Below are 21,468 nucleotides of genomic sequence, written 5' to 3'. Positions count from 1 at the left end.
GTTTGAAGGAGTAAATGCGGTTTCACAGTAATGCCTTGAGAACAGTGCGTGGTAAACAGCTGTTAGGCGCCTTAAAGTTGATTTTTAACTCATGGTAACCTCATGTGACAAAGCAGAACCGCCCCATAGGGTTTCCCAGGCTGTAATCTTTATGGGAACTGGGGTAATCTTTATGGGAACAGTTCCAACCGCCGACCATTCAGCTGCCTAACCATTGAAGCGCCAGGGCTCCTTATCTAGCATGTAAAGCCAAACCCATTGCCGCCCAGTGGATTCCGACTGGTAGTGACCCTACAGGACAGAGGAAACCGCCCCATAGGGTTGCCCAGGCTGTAATCTTGACGGCGGTAGATCGCCTGATCTTTCTTCGCACAGAGTGGCTGGGTTAGCAGCTGAGCGCCTGCCCTTTGCGCCACCAGGGCGCCTTTGGTATACAGCAAGGGCTGCACACTGGGTATGGTTGTTATTTTGTGGTTATTATCATCAGACTGCAAGAGCCAAAAAGAAGGGGGGCTTCGCTGTGCCCGGGGGTAGAAGCCACTCCTGGCCTCTCTGGACCGCCTGAGCCGCAGCCCCGATCTCCTCCTGGCCACCGAGGGAGCAAGGGGAACTCTCGCTGGATCCCGGGGCGCGCCCCCGACGCCCGGCACACAGTAGGTGCTCCATGCAGGGTGGCTGACCCTAGCAAGGCGGTGGCCCGATTAAGGCACGGTCACTGGCCGCCTCCCTCCCGCACTCTCCGTCCGGTAACGCCCGGCTGCCCACACGGTCTTTTAGGGTGTAGCTGCTTCCAACGACACCCATTCCCACAACAAAGAAACGCGCCTTCCTGGGGCCACCTCCGCCCCGCGCAGCCAGAAGGCGCCAGGGGAGGGGAAGCCTTTCTGTTCCCCAAGACGGGCCCCCGAGTTCCGGGCCGGGAGCTGGCCCCGGGGGGTGCAGGTGTTCGACGAGCCCCGACTCGGGGCAGGCCCGCGGGCCCGCAGGGGACCGAGCGTCGCGGCGGCACCCGGCCTCGGGCCTAGGGGGCGCCCGCGGGCCGCGCGACGCCGCCTCCAGCCGCGATTTAAAGGGCAGCGAGGGGCGGAGGGATCCCGCTCGCGGCCGGCTCGGCCCACGGATCCCTCCGCCCGGGTGAAGCGACGGCAACGATTCGGCCGTTTTCTCCAGCTGCTTATTGTCCCTCCGCCGTCGAGAGCGCCCGGCCGGGGACTCGTTCCACTTCGGGGTTCTCCGCCTCCCCCCACAGGAACCCGTCAAAGGAACCGCGGCCACCGGGGCAGCGCGGCCTCGTCTCGCCGGGCGGGGAGCGACCCGGCTCGGGGCGGCCGCGGACGGCGTGGTGTCCCTCCGCCGTCGGTGGCACGGACTCCTTTTCGTATCCTTCCACGTTCCCGGGCGGCGTCCGGGTGGCTCACCGGGGGCGGCGACGCGGCTGCGGGTGCGGCGGCCGCTCCGGGGCTATGAGGTGAGCAGGACGCCCGGGACCGGAGCGGCAGAGCGCGGCGAGACGAGCAGGACGCGGAGCCCTGAGGCCGGCAGATGCGTTTCGGGCCCCGCGGCCGCGCGCGAGGCGGAGGTGAGCGGGGCGCGGGACGGCGGCGGGGGGGCGGCGCGGGCCGAGGGCGGGCGGGAGGGCGGCGGGCGGGGGGCGCGGCGGCGGCGGCGGCGGCAGCGGCGGCGGCGGGTGGGGGCGGGGGTGCGGGCCGCCGCGGGACTTATTTTTCCGACAGCGGAGGGAGCGGGCGGTGCTGCGTCCCGGCCGCCATCTTGGATCTTACTCTCCATTTTTCCGAGGAATTATTTTTTGGTGATTAATTTTCGGGGGGGACGGGGAGGCGGCGCCCGGCGGCGGGGGCCCCATCCCAGCGGCGGGGCGGTCGGGCCTCGCGGGGGAGCCCGGCGGCGCGGGCGGTGAGTCGGGGGAGGGGCGGGCGCCGGCGCGGGCCGGGGGCGGCGGAGCGGGACGCCGAGGCCGGCCGGGCGGCCGGGCGGCCGGGCGGCGGGTGGGGACGGGCCGGGGCCGGGGCCGGGGGCCGGGCGGCGTGCGGGCCGGGGCGGCCGGGCGGCCTGCAGTGGTGGTCGCCGCCGGAAGGGAGCGGTAGCGGCCGGCGGGCAGCGCGGGGCCGGGCCGCGGCCGCACGAGGGGAGCAGCCGGGCGCTCGCGATTGGGGGACTGTGTTTTCCCTGCGCTCCAATGGGCGGCCGGGCGCGCGCTCGCCCAATCTGCGCCCTGCGCCGCGCTCGGCTCGCCGTTGTCTGCTGGGGCCGCAGCCTCCCGTCGCGCCGCCTCCCGAGCGCGTCCTGCCGCCTCCCCAGCGCGTCCTGCCGCCCGGGCGCTCTCGGCTTGGACAGCGGCTCCGCTGCGGGCCCGGCCCCCGTCCGCTCGCGCGCGCTCCTGTCTCCCCGAGCCCGTCAGCGTCCTCCGGTCCCGGCGCGGCTTGGGTTGCCCCCCGTGGATCCAGGGGTGTGCACCTTTGTCACGCTCAGCTGGGGGGGGGGCGCCTTTAAAGCGACAGCTCGGTCCGAGGTAGAGGAGAGAGAAGAAAAGCAAAGCGGACGCGGGGAAATGTATTCATTATTTGGGCCCATTTGACCCGGTTCTGGAAGTTATGCTCATAATCCACTGAACGGCGAAACTTTTGCAACACCGGGGAGGTGAAAACGTGTTGTTTGAAGTTAACTTTTTAAATGTGCCCAATGAAATGCATGCTGGGGGAAAAATCCTGTCCAGAATAGTGGGCAGGTTGACTGACTGGTCCTTGGCTGTGATTGTTTTTTTCTGGACGGGTTTAGATTTGCACGACTTTGGTTTAAAGCATAGTTAGCCAGAGACTCACGGGTCCGAAGACTGCTGTGGAAAATCGTCAGAGGGAGCAGTTACCCGCTGTCACTTTTTGCTGTAATATTGAGGATACTGTTATTTTTGCTAGTTAGTAGTAAAAAAACAATTTGAAAAAGGAAGGGAAAGTCATTTTGCGTGAAATAATCAGTTGGGTGGTGCATGTTGAAATACATAAGAGTTACTCGGTGTAGATACGAGTTTACTTTGTAGCTGACGGTTTGGCAACGTGAGCCACAGGTGTGACCCTGTGCCTGCTGGAACTCCCTGTAGTCGAAGGGTAAAGTCCACAAACGCTTTATCCCCACACCTCTGAGAACTCCAGGCTGTTTTCAGCCTTCTTTCTGCTTCCGTTTCCCAAGCTCTAGCCCCACCAGCTTCCCAGGACAGGTGCCTTTTCGGGATGTCCTGCTTGGGTGTACCTATACCCTCTTCCTAGCACGTACTCATTTTTCAGAAAGGGTCAGTGAGCATGTCACCCCCTGGGTGAAGCCTCCACTTAGACACACGTAGGGCTGGCCCACTCTCCCTTACGTGGTGCGTACACACGCACACAGGACTGTCCTACTCCCTGGGGAGAAGGCAGTGTCCTCGGTGCTCCCCAAGTGGTTACTGCAGTTTGTTAGAGTTGGTGGTTTCCTCTCCCATCCCCTCTGCTTTTGTGAGCTTGTACACTCTTAGCCGTTATTTCGTCTCTTATGCTCGGTGGCAGGTAGGTACATAGTATAAGCTCAGTAGACACTTGAGGAATGTTTTGGTAATTTATTAATCCTAAATTATCAAGCTTGTTAGTTGCCATCGAGTTGGTTCTGACCCATGGCAACCTTGTGTAAACAGAATGAGACCCTAGGTGTAACAGAATGAGATGTTGCTTGGCCTTCTGCCATGTTCGTAGTAAGCTTATCAAGCTTAATAATTTTGTATTCAGTTTTTCAAAATGTGCCCATTCTAATGTTATTTAAGAAGAAAAATCCCACTTAGTTTGCGAGTGAAATTGTAACAAAGAAATATTGAGGAATACTTATTCTTCAAGAAGGTGAAATTTTTACTCAATCTTTGAAACCAAGTGCTCTGTCAAAATCATTTCCAATTGCCCCTTAAATGTTTTCATCTGCCTTCTCTTGTACCCTCTGAGCTGCATCTGCCTTGTACTTTCCCTGCTTGTATCCAGTTCCAGTGGGCAGTGCTCCTGGAGGTGGGAGTGGGCTGGCGCCACAGCCCACTATGCCTGCAGGAGGGTGGAGCTGGAGTGAAAGAAGTGAAGTGAGCTGTTTGTCTGTCTTTGAGCACAGAGATGTTTTGTGGGTGGGGGATGTTGGCTGTAAATTTTTCCTTGGCTCATAAATCTGTGATTGAATCTTTACATGAGTGTTGTGGGTTTATGGGATGTGTATGTGGCTGGGTTGTGTTGCAGAGATTTGTGCTTGTGGCATCTGAGCAGCTCCTTGTCTGCAGGAATTCTTTCCGTTGACTTTTGAGAGTGAGTCCTGTAGGAGAAATAACTTTGATTCCCTTATGTCTGCTTCTGCGGACCCTTTTCCACCCAGCAAAACCCCCACCCGTGGGAAGGCTTCCCAGGACTATGTCAGCCCTCGTCTCCCCCCCCCCCCCCCCCCCCCAGTTATTTATACGCAGCCTCATTTTGAAGACAGGAACCATGTGTCTTCCCTCTGTTGTGACACACTGCTGGCTAGCTACATTAAATCTCTGCTGGGAGAGGTCCCTTGTGTGCGCACAGGACAGTTGTGTTTCAGGTACAGCTTTATTCAGTAGAAATTAGTTTTATGAATAAAACGTAAGCTTAATTTTTTCAGACCAAGTTTTACTTTTTATTCTTTGGAAGGAAAAAAAGCTTGTTTTATTGACATTTCTTGATGTAGAAAATGGTTTTAATTGTTATTAGAAGTCAAGTAGAAACCAAAATTATTACATGATGAAATACAACTAACCAATGAACTTTGAATGTCCAGCATGAGGGTATTCTAAACATTAGAATACGGTGATTTGGAAAGTAATTTCATACTTGAGCATGCTGCCAACTTTGAAATCTTAAAACATATTCTCTGTTACAAACTTTTAAGTTTGAAATGTTAGCACTGGTTTTAAAGTCTGAGTTCCCTTGAACGTACTATCCAAAGAAGGCCTCCTAATAAGCAGGTGGGGGGTGCCCTAGGGATTTATCTCGGAAGGACTTCTAATGGGGGAGAGTTTAACAAGTTTCTTTGAATTCTTTCTACCAACTCTATATCTCTCCACCTCATCCCCCACAAAACAACAACAACTAACCCTACAATTCTGTTTTTACTTTAGTTCTCAGTATAATCCCTTGTCTTTTAATTTGGTGTTTCCTAGAAAATTAGGAATGTTGGCCAAGAGGAGAAGGTTGTGCCTGACCAAAATCTAACTCCGTATCTGTCAGTGTAATCAGAATTTTCTCCTTGTCCTAGTCAAAGAAAACCTACAGATATACCTTGTTTTATTCAACACACGTGTTCCCACATTTCAGCCCTGCAGATTTTCTTTTAAATGCATTAGAGAATTTTACCATTTAAAGGCGTGCTCCAGAGCAGATCCATCTGTATGGTAAAGACTCACCCCGAACTTGTTTTTGTAACTACACTTGAACTTTAAGCGTTCGCTTTCCCTTTAACTCTGATTTTCCTTCCCTTTCTCTTGTTCTCTGTGTTGCTCAGGGACAGTAAGTTAGGCTGGGTGTATTATCTTTATGTGGTCGGTGATGGAACCAGAAACCACTGGCATCCTGGAATTGACCATCCTTATCTCTACAGTAGTCTCACAAAAGAAAAAAAAAAAAGTCACTGATTTCCTTAGTCACAGGTGCCCTAAGTTATGTTTTGCTTCACTTCCCGTCCATGGTGCCAAGGGTTCTGAGGACCACGAAAGCATTGCTCTCACTGTCTCTGGCCTCAGCCTCCGAGTTGGTCAGCCTGGTTTGCTGCTGGCAGGTTAGGGCAAGCGGTTCAGTTGGGTGAGATAAACTCAACACCAAGCGGTCTTCTAGGGTTGCGTATCAATTTATGACTGTTGTTGTTAGGTGTCGTTGAGTCATTTTTCTACGCATGCAGACCCCGTGTGTCAGACTAGAACTGCCTCAGAGTTTTCTTGGCTCTGATCCTTATGAAAGCAGGTGTCCAGGTCTTGTCTCCCTCGGAGCCTCAGCGTGGGTTCGAACCACTCACCTCTCGGTTAGCAGCCAAGCGTTTAACCATCGTGCCTTTAGAGCTGCATGTAAATGTAATCCTAGAGATGGAAAAAGGACTGTCATGGTGAGAATCGCTGCCTGATTTCAGTCTCCACACTGCCACTGTTTGTATGAGACAGTGATGGGGCCAGGCCTCTCAGTTCCTGTAAAATGACCAGTCTCAGAGGTCACTCCCAATCCTAAATTACACTCCATCTTTTATGCTTAAATGCACTGTGTTTTCTCATTTCTAAGATTACAGCCTAGGAAACCACGTGGGGCTGTTCTTCTCTGTCATACAGGGTCACACTGAATTGGCATGAGGTCTACAACAATAATCAGCTGTTTGAATCATTTGACATCTGTAATTGGTTTACTAGTTCATTTGTGTATTTGAGGTAGTTTTTTCTCTTTTTCAAAGTGTTATTAAATTGATGGTATGGCTTGCAATCATTTAAGCTTTAGAATTGAGAAACTAGGGTATATTGTTGATCCCAAAGCTTGTTCTTAAGATATATGTGGTTCCTGTATTCCACTTGGAAACCTGGTGGCGTAGTGGTTAAGGGCTACGGCTGCTAACCAAAAAAGATCGGCAGTTCGAATCCACCAGGCACTCCTTGGAAGCTCTGTGGGGTGGTTCTACTCTGTTCTGTAGGGTGGCTATTTGAGTCGGAATCAACTCAACGGCTGTGGGTTTTTTTTTTTTTTTAATAGTGTAGTTGCATCTTTGCAAGATGTGTTATTTTCTGTATTAAAGTGTCCTAGAAAGCAAAAGCAAATAGACTTCCGGAGCATTTACTAGTGACAAGCCTGTTTACTTACGGGTGATGTACACGTGGCTCGGGTAGCAGAGTAAACCGAGGCTGCGTTGAGGACACTGGGATTTTAGACCCAGCTTTACCGTTTAATGGCAATGCGACTTCAGGAAAGCAGCCTCATTTCTGATTTTCAGTCTTAGCATTTGTATTGATAATACCTGTCCCAGCTACCTCATAGGTTGCTGTGCTGGTGAACCCTCAGTCATGTCTATTTGGATAGGACAGACACACCTGTGTTCTAACTTGTGCCACGTTTACGGGCTCACTTAGGGAGCAGGTATCTCCTGGCACTGGGGTACCTCACACCTTAGGCAAAAGGCCTCTCGGTGAAGGTCGTTCTGCTCCCTCTTCTGCACCCCGCTGCCATTTTACCCACGCTTCCCTTTGGTCCTTCCAGGTCCCCCAGTCGCCTGGTAAGTACCTTTGCCCACGTTTCCAGAAGGCAGGAACTCTCCTGCGCCCCCTGGTGTTTTCTGTATGCAGCCGGTATTCCTGCACCAGGTCCAGGGCCTGGTGGCACCCAGGAGGTTCTTGATAAATGTTTGTGGAATTGAATGGACTCTGGTTGGGCAGAGTAGTTCACCTTGTCTGCCTGATTTACGTAGCAAGGCTGAAGCATCTGATATCAGGCAGTTATCTCTAAGGAGGGTTTTTATCTTCAAAGACGTGCTGGGGTCCCATCATGTGGAGGAGTGTACACTTGTAGCAAGAAAACCAACTTACTGTTAAGAAGATGGAGCTGCCCCACCCATGCTGAGGAGTAAAAGGTAGCCTGACCCTTCAGCCATCGAGTCTGGGGCTAGAGAAAGCCATAAGGAGCCCCTGTTCCTCCCTCCCCTTTAAAACACACAGAAATAGGCCCCACTCAAGGTCACGGAGGGTTCTGACAAAGCCAGTTGCCCCAGAAAGTATTTGGCGGATGTTAATAGATACCAGGAATGTTTCTGACAAAAAGTAAAAAAGAGGAGGTCGTATTTGGATTTATGCTTTTGACTTATTTTCCCAGAATCATCCAATCACCTCTACCCCCAACTCACCGTCTACCCCAACTCACCGTCTACCCCCAACTCACCGTCTACCCCAACTCACCGTCTACCCCAACTCACCGTCTACCCCAACTCACCGTCTACCCCCAACTCACCGTCTACTCCTTGTCCTCTCTGCTGATGTCCTATTTGTTGCCTTTAGAGCTCTTAGTAGAAGGTATACTTAGTTGCCTCTCCTCCTTCACCATACTGTGAGCTCCCTGAAAGCAGGAGTTGTGTCCGTTTTGGTCTGGGGGCTGACTTTTCAAATAACAGGCAAAATGGGTTTAAAATTTACTTAGGTCAGGATGTATTGCTTGTATTTATATGGTGTTAAAAGTGTACAGTTTCTCAGTTGGGCCTTGGCTTAGTTTTAGTCTATGGCTCTCAGGCTTCGTTTCCTGGTTTGTGAAATGGGGGTGATAATGATAGCGTTGTGTGTGTGCTGCAGGGCCGTGGTGTGGGTAAATGATAGGGTGCAGAGAAGTGATGAGCACAGTTCTTGGATCGTGGTAACAGCAGTCGTGTAGAGTGGTGCCCAGGAGACTAAAGCTAAGAGTTGGTCTCTGTGCCCAGCGTTGCCAGTCGTCACTGTGGCACCCTGTCCCTCACGTCGTGAGCAGATGTTGAACTGGCTCTGGGTGGACACTGTGCCGGGCACTTAGCCATGCAAGGCCCTAGAAGTGCTGCTGCTCTGGAAGCCCTGCCTGTCTCCTCAGTGTCTCCGTTTCCTGCCCATCTTTATTTTATTTTATTTTAAAATATTTATTGTGCTTTAAGTAAAAGTTTACAAATCAAGTCAGTCTCTCAAACAAAAAGTTATACACACCTTGCTATGTACTCCTAGCTGCTCTCCCCCTAATGAGACAGCACATTCCTCCTCTCCACCCTGTATTCCCTGTGTCCATTCAACCAGCTCCTGTCCCCGTCTTCCTCCTCATCTTGTCACCAGGCAAGAGCTGCCCACATAGTCTCATGTGTCTCCTTGAGCCAAGAAGCTCGCTCCTCACTGGTGTCATTTTCTATCTTATAGTCCCGTCCAGTCCCTGTCTGAAGAGTTGGCTTTGGGAATGTTGCAGTCTTGGGCTAACAGAAGGTCCGGGGACCATGACCTCCAGGGTCCTTCTAGTCTCAGTCAGACCATTAAATTGGGTCTTTTTATGAGAATTTGAGGTCTGCATCCCACTGCTCTCCTGCTCCCTCAGGGATTCTCTGTTGTGCTCCCTGTCAGGACAGTGATCAGTGGTAGCCAGGCACCATCTAGTTCTTCTGGTCTCAGGCTGATGTAGTCTCTGATTTATGTGGCCCTTTCTGCCCCTTGTCCCGCCCATCTTTCTTTCCTTCTTTCTTCCCCCTCTCCCTTCCACTTAACTGCCCACAATAAAGATCAAAATACTTCTTGGTTTCATTTATTGGTAGCACAGTGTTTTGTCAGAAGAAGCGGATTACTTTGGGCAACTAAATTCATGTTTTGAGCCCAGTTCTTTTAATCTGAGAACGTTTTACTCTGAAAGTCTGTGATCCTGTGAACTGAGATAATGTGGAAATGTTCGGTAAACTGTAAAGCACTTTGGTGGTTCAGCTGTTCACCACCTCCGCTTTGCTCCTGAGCTCTCACACCTTAGGGCAGCTTCACCTGGGTAGTACCCTCGCCCCCCCGCCCCGTCTCAAATTTAACAAACTTTCTGCTTTCTCCTCTTCCATACAAACCTGTTCCTGTTGTATTCCCTGACTGAGTTAGTGGCAATCTTGCAGCTTCCCAAACTAAAGCTTTTGCCCCAACAGGAGTCTTGACTCACCTTGAAGGCGCTCTCCTTCCCCACCTGTACCTGATTCTTACCACGTCTTGCCAAGCCTTTCTCATACACCAAAACTTTTTTCTTTCTTTACACCCGCAGCTGCCACTGCGGCAGTTAGCTTCCTCACTGCTCTCTCCGCCTCTCATCACATTCTCTCCCGCCACAGGGATCCTTCCTAGAGTGCCATTGAGAAAATTCTCCTCCCACCCTCCAGAGTCTGCTGCCTCCTTTACAGGGTTGTGAGAATTAAATGGTAGAATGCATATAGGAAGCGCCGAATCAATGGCAGCAGTTACTATTTATTGCTGTAGAAGTAAATTGAGTTATAGTAACAAAAAGCAATCCTTGTTTTGCCAGAGACAACGTGCTGTAAATTCCACTGCAGCGAGATGGCCAGGCCCTCTGCGCGGTGGTAGGTGAGGCTTAGGTGCATGAGGTTTGCAGTCTGCATTGCTTCCAGAAATCATATTCCTTCCCTTCAGGAGCAGTATGAAAAAACACCCTCAGCTCTGTTTCATAAGTAGCACCCTAGTCCTTTTTATTCTCTTGAAAATTTGTGAATCTTTTTTTAAAGGGGTAAGGTGGTAGGATTTTTTTCCTTGTGGGGTTAAGGTAGGATGAGGAAGGGAGGAAATTTTTTCTTGATTATTAACAAGTTTGTGAATAATGCATCAGCATAGGTGGCCCTCTTTGTTCCTGCCTCAGTTACCTGGAAAGCGGAGTCAGATGGAGACCTTTATTTTATTAGTGATTTCTGCCTCTCATTAGCTCGTCCTTCTCCTGTTGCTCAGGCCACCCTATCTGGAAACCTAAGCGTGTGCATTAGAACTTCCTTTCCCTCGTGTCAACTCCTGCTCTCACCTCTTATATCCCCTCAGTACTCCTTGACTTTGTCTTGGTCCTTACGTCCTTATACCACTGCGTCGCGTCACTCTCTAGATGCAAGGTGCAGCTTCCTGATCTGCCAGGACATCTCCTAGATGCATACCTGATCCTGGCATTCCCCGCTCTCAGCGCTGCTGGCTTCCCGTTGGCTGCTGGCTTCCCGTTGGCTGCTGGCGTCCCATTACTGGGCATCAGTGCCTCATGCACCAGCTGGCCTGGTCTTTCTCGCCAGCCTCGGCTCTTGCCATCCCTCAGAGCACCCACAGTCTAGCCAGCCACACCAGACGCTTTTCTTCTCAAAAACCAATACTTTTTTTATATGCTGTTCCCTCTGCTTAGAGTGTATCAGTCATTCATTCACCAAATAATTTTTGAGCAGTTATTCTGTGCCAGGCCCTGTCCTAGGTGCTGGAGATAAGGCAGTTAGTGAAAAGGAGACCGTCCCTGCTCTGAGGAGCTTTGTTCTAGTGTGAGTGGACAGGCAGTAAACAGGTTTTCTATTCGGGTAGCAGGTGTCTGTGTGGGCAGAAGGATATTCTGGGGAGGGGTGGTCGCTGTTTTGGAAGGGATGGTCCTGGAAGGGCTCTCTGATAATACGACATTTGAACATAGGCGGATATCTGGGGCAAGAGTTCTAGAGAGAAGGAACGTGAACTGCACCACCCTTTGGTGCTCTGTGTTTTCAGGAAAGAGTGAGGAAGCCCATCTGGCTGGAGCAGGGTGGGTGAGGGGGAGCGTGGTGGGCAGTGAGTCAGCTGGGCAGCCCCATTCACTGAGAGCGTCCATGGGTGGCAGGCCCTGTGGTGAGAACTTTTAAAGCTGTAATCTTTGTATCATCCCTGGGAGATGAGTGCTCTTGTTAGTCCACTAGTAGGGGCTTAGCTCCTTTAATCCTGGCGCCACACCTGGGCCATAGGCCCTGTTGTTTTCATGTTACTGATGAGGCCCAGAGAGTTGGACTGACTGGTCCACGGCCACATGGTTAGCAAGTGATGATTGGAGCCATGCTGCGCCCCAGGCGCTTTCACTCAGAGACACAGCCTTCACCAGCGGGTGTGCTGCCACCAGCAGAGTCCACCACTTGGCAAACTCAGACGTGGCCTTTAGGACCCAGCCCAAGAATCGCCTTCTGCCGGTTTTTCCTGTCCCTGTCTTTACCCAGGAAGAACCGATTAACTGAGTTAGGGAATACAACAGGAGCAGGTTTGTAGGAAGGAGAAGGTAGACAGTTTGGTTTGCTAAATTGGAGATGGGGCGGGGTGCTTGCCAGATGAAGCCGCCCAAAGATGTGAAAGCTCAAGAGAGGAGTAGCTGCTTCCTATCTCTCAGCTGAGGAACTGTAGGCTGTAGAGGCTGTACTTACAGTCTTTTGGCACAAGGTGGCATCTGTTTGTGGAGGTGTGAACTACTGAGTGGGTCTCAGAACACCTGTAACAAGGGACATCTTTGGCTTTACTTACAGACACATCTAGGTAAGCAGATGGGTCAGATGCTGAGAGCTTGGGAAGCAGTTTGGGTTTTGTTTTTGTTTTTTACAGAGTTTCTCTCCGTAACTAGATCAGCTAAAACCTTTATTTTGGGAATCTCTACTGAGATAATTGGAGATATGAGATACCTTTCTTCCATAAAACTTTTTATTATAATACATATTGGATGTTGACAAATTTATTTAACCAAACCAGAAAACCCGTTGCCGTCGAGTTGGTTCCAACTCTTAGCAACCCTGTAGGACAGAGTAGAACTGCCCGTTAGGGTTTCCAAGGCTGTAATCTAATGGAAGCAGACTGCCACATCTTTCTCCCACGCAGTGGATTTGAACCGCCGACCTTTCAGTTAGCTGAGCGCTTAACCACTGCACCACCAGGGCCCCTTACATTTGTTTAGGGACCTATGAAGTGATACCTCCTGTGACAGGTTAGTTAGAGGGGGGTCGGTTACCTGCCCAGCGGCTGAATAGGTAAGTACTGCAGATGTCTGGTCATAGACGTCCCTGTAGAGGGTATTTTGCTTTTTAAAAATTTTTTGTGAAATTGTGTAGTTTGTGTCTTCATTTTTATTGTAAGTTTGTTTTTAATATAAATAGAAAAACGTTCAGTCATTTACTCCTAAGGCAGAGCATGGTGGGCTTAGCACCGTGCCCGGGTGATTAATGTGTGACGGAGAGGCCAGCTTTGTCTTTCAAATCCACATAGCTCTTTCTGTAGCTTTGTTTCATGCTTGCAGTTGAAGGGGCAAATGATGGCTTTTAAAAAATGTATTTAAAATAATATTTTTGCATCTTTTTTCTGGCTATAATCTGTGACACATTGGAAGTTTATGTGTTTCTGGAGTCCACTGAAGCATTCGTACCTTGGTTTACTTCTTCATGGTTCCTGTGTTAGTTTCTTGTGGCTGCCATAACAAATTACCACAAACTTAATCCCATAAAACAACAAAATTGTATTCTCGCAGTTCTGGAGCCCAGAAGTTCAGCATCAGTTTCACTGGGCTGAACCAAGGTGTCACAGGGCTGCACTCCCTCCGCAGGGAGGCTCTAGGGAGAGGCAGTTCTTTGCCTCTTCCCGCTTCTGGTGGCTGCTGGTAATCCTTTGGTTGTGGCCACGTCACTTCAATCTCTGCCCTGTTTTCACGTCGCGTCTCTCTTTGCCTCTCTCTCAGAAAGTCACTTGTGATGGTAGTTACAGCACGCTCACATACTCCATGATAATCTCCTTTTAAGATCGCTAACTTCTTCACATCTCCAAACATCTTTTTACTTTATAAGGTCACATTGACAGATTCCAGGGATTTGGACCTGGTATTTTCTGGGGGTCATTTTTCAGTCTATCACAGTCTCCCTTAGAGCAGGTAGGATCACTAGTAGCATAGTGGTTAAGTGCTCAGCTGCCTACCAGAAGGTCACTGGTTTGAACCCACCAGCTGCTCCGTGGGAGAAAGATGTGGCAGTCTCCTTCTGTAAGAATTACCGCCTCGGAAAGCCTATGGGGCCGTTTTGCTCTGTCCTGTAGGGTCGCTGTGAGTCGGAATCTACTCGATGGCAGCGGGCTGTGGGTTAGAGCAGTTACCTCACTGATCTAGCATAATCAGTGGCTTTCAAAATTCAGTGGTGATGTCTGTGGCCATCAGTTGACCCTGAAGGGGAGGTGGAGGAGCATTCTTTTGCCTCCATGGGAAAAGCCTGGGCGTCTCCGGGAGGTCCTGGGGCATTCCTACTGGAGGCTGCTCAGGGGCTGTTGCATAAACAGAAGCAAAGTGTGTGTGAACTGGACCCCCCAAAAGCTGGAGAAGGAATGATACCTTCAATAGTGACAGACGTTTGTAAGTTGTTACAAGTGTAAAAACCCCCATTTTTGCTGTGAGTGGGTGTTAGGCGTCTGATAAACAGCTGTGTTATTGCGGAAACTCCAGCTGGACAGCAGCAGCTCTGCTTTAGGTGAAGGAGAATTTTGAACTCAGAGAAACAAAAACCTTCAAGGTTCTTCTGCTTTCACAGCATGGCCCTCTAGCTTCAAGTGAGGTTTCTTTCTGACAACAATATTTGTAGGTTTAAGGTTACAGATACAATCACGAAGTCATGGTGGTTTTCTAGCCAGTGGGCAGCTCGGCAGATGGCCCATCAAGCTGTATTCTAGTCTTCTGACGGTGTATAGATCATAAATGTTTCCTACAGCTTTGCAGGCCACCTTATACTGGCCTGATGGATGGCAGGTGAATTTGGAATAACCCACTGCCCTGAGGTCAGTTCTGACTCATAGCGACCCCATAGGGCTTTACACAAGGCTGTAGATCTTTGCAGAGGTAGACCCCCGCATCTCTCTCCCTTAGAGCAGCTGGTAGGTTCGAACCATCGACCTTTTACTTAGCAGCCTAGCGCTTTAACCACTACACCACCAGGGCTCCTTGAATTTGTAATAGCCATTCATAACAGCTGATTGGAGATTCTTGGATACATTGTAGACTCCTTTTGAAATCTTAGATTTGAGGAAAAGAACTAGTAACTAACTGGGTTATATATATAGCAGTTACGGGGTATATATGAGTGGACCTGGGTTATGTTATGTTGGGCCTTGTGCCGGGTTCTGATGATACAGAAGTGTGCCTTAGCTGGTCTACACTGCGGCGAAGAAGGCTGTGTTACACAGAATACTGGGCACAGTAGTAATAAGCACCATGAAGGAGAAATGTACGGAGTTTAAGTGTATACCAAGAAACCTGTGGGGCTGGGCGACAGAGGCCAGGTGGGCAGGTGCAAAGCCCTGTGGTGGGAAGAAGCCCTGCACGCTGGAAGAATGTAAGCCGGACTGTTCTGGAGTGTTAGACAGCGAGGGGTGGGTTGGCCCGTGCCGGACCTTGTGGACATTGGGGAGGTGAACTCTACACGCCGAGGTTCTTAACAGCTTCGCCAGCCTTCTGTTTTTGCTGTTGCATGTGATTTTCACGTGTGAAATACGCAGAACACGTGAAGGCCTGAGGAGGAAATTGATTTTTCCCTTAACTAGCGGACATGGCTGGAACCGACGCCAGTACTGAGTCTTCTTTGTTTGCTTTGGTTTTTTTCCTGTTTGGACAATGATTCCTCTCATTTCTGTGCTTTCATATTTTTGTGTACCTTCCCTGTGTTTGTTTTAAATGTAAAGCTCCTGGGAGGCAGGTTGTGACACGTTAGCATCACGGAGTATACAAGTGAAGGTGCTTAAAACTTGTGGCAGTATTTCAGTAACTTAGACTTCCCATGACCCTGGAAAGCTGGGTTTTTAATTGCTGAAAACTTTAAGGTTTTAGAAGTTGGTGAGTTTAACTTATACGTGTTTGAATACTGCAGAAAGATTTTCGTAAAGTCTTTTCAATTACTTGTTTTCCTTTTTATGTGTTTAATTATAAAAAAAATGCGTGCTTGTTTTGAAAAGTTGAACCTTTCGCAGATAAATCCTGTACAGCTAAAAATTGCTTATAATCTCGCTCCCCAGAGATAACAGTGTTAACCGCTCGATGTACTGAATGGTTTTCTCACCAAATTGTAGCTTAAGCACTTGAAAAAATGTTTGCTTTGCTTTTCTGAATAAAGATTTCTAAAAGGCCTCTGGCAGAATAGTGTCTTTTTTTTTTTAATGTGTGTTAATGTTTCCTTTTCGCCCCCGTGGGGATAGTTCCCCTGCCGCTGGATAATCTCTGTTAAGATAGCTGCAGACACATTCTACATGCGAACTGGCTAGAAGATTCTTGGTAATGTCACAGGAGGTATGGTGAAAGCCTTGATAGTCACTCAGAATCAGTGTTTTTCTGACAGATTCTGACTGGTTTGTGTTTGGGACATTAAAAAAAAAGAATAAAACTGTCTAAAAACTTTAAGTAGAAAAGGATCGGAAACAGAGTTCTCGAATTGGACACGAACAGTTGACTCAGAAGGCACTAAACCATCTGTATATCCCGCGTGTGCGCCTGTAACGGGACGTGGTGGGTGGGAAGGTGCAGGCGGTGACTGATGGGATACCCTGCCGCGTGTCGCCTGGGGCACGCTACGCCTTTTGTGAATCAGCCCTGTGCTTTCTCTGGAAACTTTTTAAAAGTAACACAGTTTTGTTTCTTCTGATTATAAAATAGATTGACCGTAGACATTTGGTAAACAATACAAAGGAAAAAATGTTTATCCGAGTTTCCCAAAGATAACCATTGTTGTTAGCAATTTGGAACGTATCCCTTCGGAGGTGGTGGTAGGTACACGGAAACCCTGGTGGCTTAGTGGCTAAGAGCTGCAGCTGCTAACCAAAAGGTCGGTAGTTCACATCTACCGGGTGCTCCTCAGAAACCCTATGGGGCAGTTCTGCTCTGCCCTATAAGGTCGCTATGAGTTGGAATTGACTTAACGGCAAAGGATTTGGTTGGTGTGGTTTGGTGTACGCGTGTGTAGTGCTGCTTTCTACTTTAGGAGTGGTTTTACAGTAGAATTAGGAGTTTTCTCTGTAAATACTTTGCCGACAATGTTAATTTTTAAGTTTTCCATGGTGTTTCATATTGAAACCCACATCAGATGAATATTCCGTCCTTTGCTGACTTTAGGGTCTGGCCAAGTTGGATGGGATAAATCCCCTGGGGGAGTGGTGTTCCCCATCTCGGAGCATGGTCACAGCTGGATTTCCAGAGAATTGCCTAATATATTCTTTTAAAAAATTTAACAAAGATCAAGGCATACTGTTCTTAAATTAACTGACCTGTTACCATCACCTTCCACCCCTGAATTTAATTTGCACGTGTCTTTTATGGCATATTTTACTCTTTTTCTGTTTGAAGCAAATGATGGAGGGGCTTTGGACTTCCTCATTCATGATTGTTGTATTCTGCCATCTATTTCTTTTTTTAAAATACAGAACGCTTTACGAATTTGCGTATCCTGGCGCAGGGGCCACACTAATCTTCTCTGATCATCCCAATTTTAGTATGTGTGCTGCCAAAGCGAGCACTGCTATTTATTTCATAAGCAAAGCATCCTTGGTCTTTCCCCAAGAGCCATGTTTCGAGACATTCTGTCCGTTTTAAAAGTTCTGTTTTTCCTGAGAGAGGCTCTCAGAAGGTCGGTGGCCCGTCCTCTCCACGAGTTGCTGGTTTGTGTTAGTTGCCGTTGAGTCTCTATTCCAGCTCATGTGCAGAGTAGAGCTCCGTAGGGTTTTCAAGGCTGTGTGACCTTTTGGAAGTGGATCGCCAAGCCTTACTTCCCAGGTACCTGTGGGTGTGTTTCAACTGCCAGTCTTTTAGTTAGTGGTCCAGCGCTTGACAGTTTGCACCACCCAGAGATTCCTACCCATGAGCTTAGACTCAGCAAAAGAGGTCTTTCCATGAGGTACATCTGCAGCCTTTGCCCAGGCCGGTCACTGCCTTCTGGAAGGGCTCTTAGCTGGTTTCAAGGACAGCGTTTTCACTCGGTCATCTTCTTCCTTCTCCAGAACCAAAAGACCCAAACCCTTGGCTGTCCAGTAGATTCCAACCCATAGCAATCCTCTAGGACAGGGTAGAACTGCCTCACAGGGTCTCCAGGGCTGTACTCTTTACAGAAGCAGACTGGCACATCTTTCTCTTGGGGAGAGGCTGGCGGGTTCAGGCTTCAGTTTGCTTCAGTTAGCAGCTGAGCACTTAACCCCTGCACCACCAGGGCTCCTCTCTGTACTGTAACTCCAAATATATCCCAGACCAGACCCTTTCATCCAGCTGCCTACAGGACGGCTCTACTTGGTCTCTAAGGGCGTCTCGAAAATTACCGAAACCAAACTCCTCATCCCACCGTGCCCCCACCCCTGCCAAAACCTGGTCTTCCTGTGGTCTTCGTTATCTCACATAGTGAGTGTTAACTCCTTTCTTCCAGGTGGTGGCGTATTGGAGCCCTCTTTCTCACACTCACCACCTTCAGTCTTCTAAGCAAATCCTGTCTGTCAGCAAAACGTTCAGGAAGGTTCGGGAACCAGTTGCTTCTCACCATCTCTGCTGAGAACCACCGGCTTCCCTCCCTGTTTTGTCGCAGTAGCCCCCCACTGGTCTCCCCCTGCTGGTCTCGCTCTGCTGGTCTCCCCACTTCCTCGCTCGTCTCCCAAACTGTCAGTCGCTCCATTGGATCTGTTATAAAAATGTCCGCTTGTGAGCTCTGCTCCACCTACAGCCAGAGCGCGCCTTTACAACTCTTGACGGTGGACCCGTCGTTCCTTTGCTGTCCATCCTGGTGGGGTTAAGTGCTTCCGCTCCCCTTGTTAGGTGTTCTTCCTTCTAGAGGCCTCTCTGACCCCCGCCCCGCTGCTCTAGCCATGCTGGCCCCATACTGTTCCTCAGATAGACCAAGTGCATGTCCCCCAGGGCTTTGTACTTCTCTTCCTTCTGCCCAGTACACACTTCCTCCCTTCTGTCTGCCTTTCTTCTCGCTTCCTGAGCTTTCTTAAAAAAGAGCCACCATCACCACCCCCAGACACATTCACTCTGTCTCCCCCTTTCCTTTGCTCTCTCCCTCCGTGTACCCCTAAACTGCCTTTTTTTTCTTCAGGGTGCTGACATTTACATGTTAATTTGTTATTTCCTGGTGCTTTCCTCCATTAAGGAGCCTTGGTGGTGCAGCAATGAAGTGCTCAGCTGCTGGCCGAAAGGTTGGAGGTTCGAGTCCACCTAGAGGTACCTTGGAAGAAAGGCCTGGCAGTCTGCTTCCCAAAAAATTAGCCATTGAAAGTCCTGTCACACACACAGTTCTACTCTTGACACATACGGGGGTGCCACGAGTTGTAGTCTACCTGAAGCAACTGGTGACGGTGGGGAACCTTCAGTTCATGCTGATACCAGCTGGCCAAGATGTAAATGAGACCTGAGGCCGTGAGTGTGTTCCAGTGTGGCCCGTTAAGCCACGTGTAGTTGACACTGGGTGTAAGACGGAGCAGGCTGCAGCCTGTATTCCATGAACTGGGCTGAAGTGTGCTACTACTGCTGAAATGATTCACTCATGGGCTTTTCTCAATTCTCAGAAAAAAATTAGGTCATTAGATATAATTTCTTGCAATTAAATTTTTTATTCTATGATTTTTCTTGAAATGTTGGCTTTTTTTTTTTTTTTTTTTGCCTTAGCAGATGGTAAATGAATGAATTAGGTGCCTGAGAATAGTCATTCTGGCTCTGGAGCCTGCATTAGGGTCACTGAAACACACTGACTGGAGTGTCTGCGTTTTCTCTCCAGTTGGAGCACGTCTTTCCTTATCTCCTTGTAGTGTGTTTTCTGAATGAATTTCTCTGAGTGAGAATCTTGGTTGGGACTTAAGGGTTCTCCATGGAGAGATGACTTGCTATTTCTTGCATCTCTTAATTGTCTCTAAAGCCAAGTTTCTCTTTTCTAGCCCATGTAGTTGCACTCTGTATCTTATCATTGAGGAGTTACTATGACTCCTAAGAGTTGTAAGAACAAGTTATTCAGTCTTTACCCATAAGTTGTGTGGTGTCTGTAGGCATTCTTGGGATGGATTTCTCCCAGAGCACTTCACTGTCTCCCCCTTGTTCTTTTTCTCTGGAGGTGCCGAATGAGGGGGTGAGCCAGAAAGTGTAATGGCAGGTGCCAGGGAGGTTACTGGGAGCCCTGGTGGTACAGTGGTTAAGAGCTCGGCTGCTAACCAGATGGTGGCTAGTTTGAATCTACCAGGTGCTTCTTGGAAACCCTATGGGGCAGTTGCCCTCTGTCTGATAGGGTTGCTATGAGTTGAAATCAGCTCGAAGGAAACAGGTTTGGCTTTTTGGTTATGGAGGTTACTGGTGGTGGCAGCTGTGATTCCTGCTGTGTCTCCACCTGTGCAGCTGGCCTCAGGCGCCTGTCGGTCCGTGCGATCTGCGAGGTGAGGACTGTCTTGCTGCCTTTGACAACATGGGCATCTTGAGAAAGAAGAGGATTTGAATAGGTCAGAAGTAATAATTTTAATTTACAATTAAAAATTATGTGTAGATATGCAGTCTCTGCTATGTGGTTGAGACCACAGCCTCATTCGTTTATTCTTTCATCAGTTGAGTGTGTCTGATACACTACGGGCTCTGCTGGATACTGGGCTTAGAAATAAGAAAAGCAGATTCTTGACCTCAGGAGCTTTCGGTCAATTATGGATGCGACAGTTACAGCCTCCTGCTGTAAGGGCTTCCACAGAGGCTTCCTAGCAGGGGTGTCTAACTGGGCTTGGCAGTGAGGCTCAAGGAAGACTTCTGGAGGATACTGTGCTGGAGCTAAAGGATAAAAATTAGCCAGACAGAAAGGGCAGGAGTGTTCCGGGCTTGCCCTCTAGCTGCACACCTCCGAAGTCGGGAGCGTTGCCTTATTTTCGTGCTTTCTTCCTCCTTTAGGCTTCAAAAATACACTGCTCTTGAGTTCTGTGACTTTTCTTTTAAGTGTGGTTAATAGGGCATTGGTAATCAGTAGGCCAAGTGTGAGCATTGGGAGTTCTTGAGCTTATTGCTGTGCTGCATTAGCGGCTTACCCGCCCTTTCCTCTCTGAGCAGCAGCAGCAGTCTTCGGGTTTAGTGGAGCCTGCAGGAACAGTCAGGAGATGGCGCACTAAAAGTTGAATGCTAATTGAATTTAAACGGTGAGGGAACCAAGGAGAGAAAGCAGTGTTAGCGAGTAATTATAAAAGTGTCCTTCTGTCCATCAGCTGTTTTTTACCTTTTTACCTAAGCATGTCGTTCCCACTCACCTTTTAGCCAGCTGTGAATTCACACAGATGTTCCTGTGACCTGAAAGAGACCCGAGGTCAAGTAAAGATGAGCGTTTGTACTTGCATTGGGCGTCATTAAGGCACGTCTGAGTCTGCCTCCCTGGAAGTGATCCAGCGCAGTGTACTGATTGCACCTTGCCGTGACCCTGTCAGAGGTCAGGGAAACGGAGCCTTGCTGGTGGGAGCAGTTCACCTCTGGCCGCCTGTGTGAACTGGGCAGGTGGGCACAGTCTCTCCAGCCTTAGTTCGTCTGCAGACTGGAGTGTCCTAGTGATCTGACAGTCCCTTTAGTGCTGAAGCTCCAGGGTTTTTCTGCATTTTTTTCTCTTTGGACCTTTTTGGTCTGACTTACACTAAAGCATAAGTCCATAATGTGATGGGTAATGTCATGGATGTCCTTTTTCTCCTTCCATCACTAACAAACATGACCCCTCTACATACCCTCACTTCCAGAGGTCCTTGTCAATAAGCGTCCCTCACGTAAAATCATCCCATTGCCAGATGTAGCTAATTAAAGCCAGATAGTGAGGGATGCATCTGTATTACCAAATGTAACAATCTTTCAGTTCTCGGTGCTGCCAGAAAGGAACCATGAGGCAGACATTTCCACGTGGGCGGGCACTATTTTGATATTTGAATATTGGTCCCTGAAATGCCTTGAACACTGACTTCAAACCACAACCACA

General features: G+C 49.3%; 1 protein-coding gene and 1 non-coding gene across 7 annotated transcripts in view; one reads left to right on the top strand and one right to left on the bottom strand.

The window, feature by feature from the left end:
* The first annotated feature begins 1,135 nt into the window (after positions 1 to 1,135).
* The window catches only part of KMT5B (lysine methyltransferase 5B), a 60,238-nt gene continuing 39,905 nt past the window's right edge, over positions 1,136 to 21,468 (top strand). Inside the window, exon 1 of one of the 6 annotated variants that reach the window (XM_049892675.1) lies at positions 1,136 to 1,579. In XM_049892675.1, the coding sequence (XP_049748632.1) occupies positions 1,543 to 1,579 (37 nt within the window). In that variant the 5' untranslated portion in view covers positions 1,136 to 1,542. Of the gene's footprint in view, positions 1,580 to 1,769; positions 1,811 to 1,839; positions 1,915 to 16,054; positions 21,003 to 21,468 lie in introns of those variants that run through there. The other 5 variants (XM_049892670.1, XM_049892676.1, XM_049892673.1 and 2 more) reach the window with 5 other exon arrangements.
* Positions 16,927 to 17,029, bottom strand: LOC126081329 (U6 spliceosomal RNA). The gene has a single exon (XR_007518374.1). It is a non-coding gene; the product is annotated as a U6 spliceosomal RNA (small nuclear RNA).

The sequence above is a fragment of the Elephas maximus genome, chromosome 7 (assembly GCF_024166365.1).
Source record: "Elephas maximus indicus isolate mEleMax1 chromosome 7, mEleMax1 primary haplotype, whole genome shotgun sequence".
In the NCBI taxonomy this organism is placed as follows: domain Eukaryota; kingdom Metazoa; phylum Chordata; class Mammalia; order Proboscidea; family Elephantidae; genus Elephas; species Elephas maximus.
The sequence above is the reverse complement of the archived record's forward strand: the minus strand, read 5'-3'. Positions and strand labels throughout refer to the sequence as shown.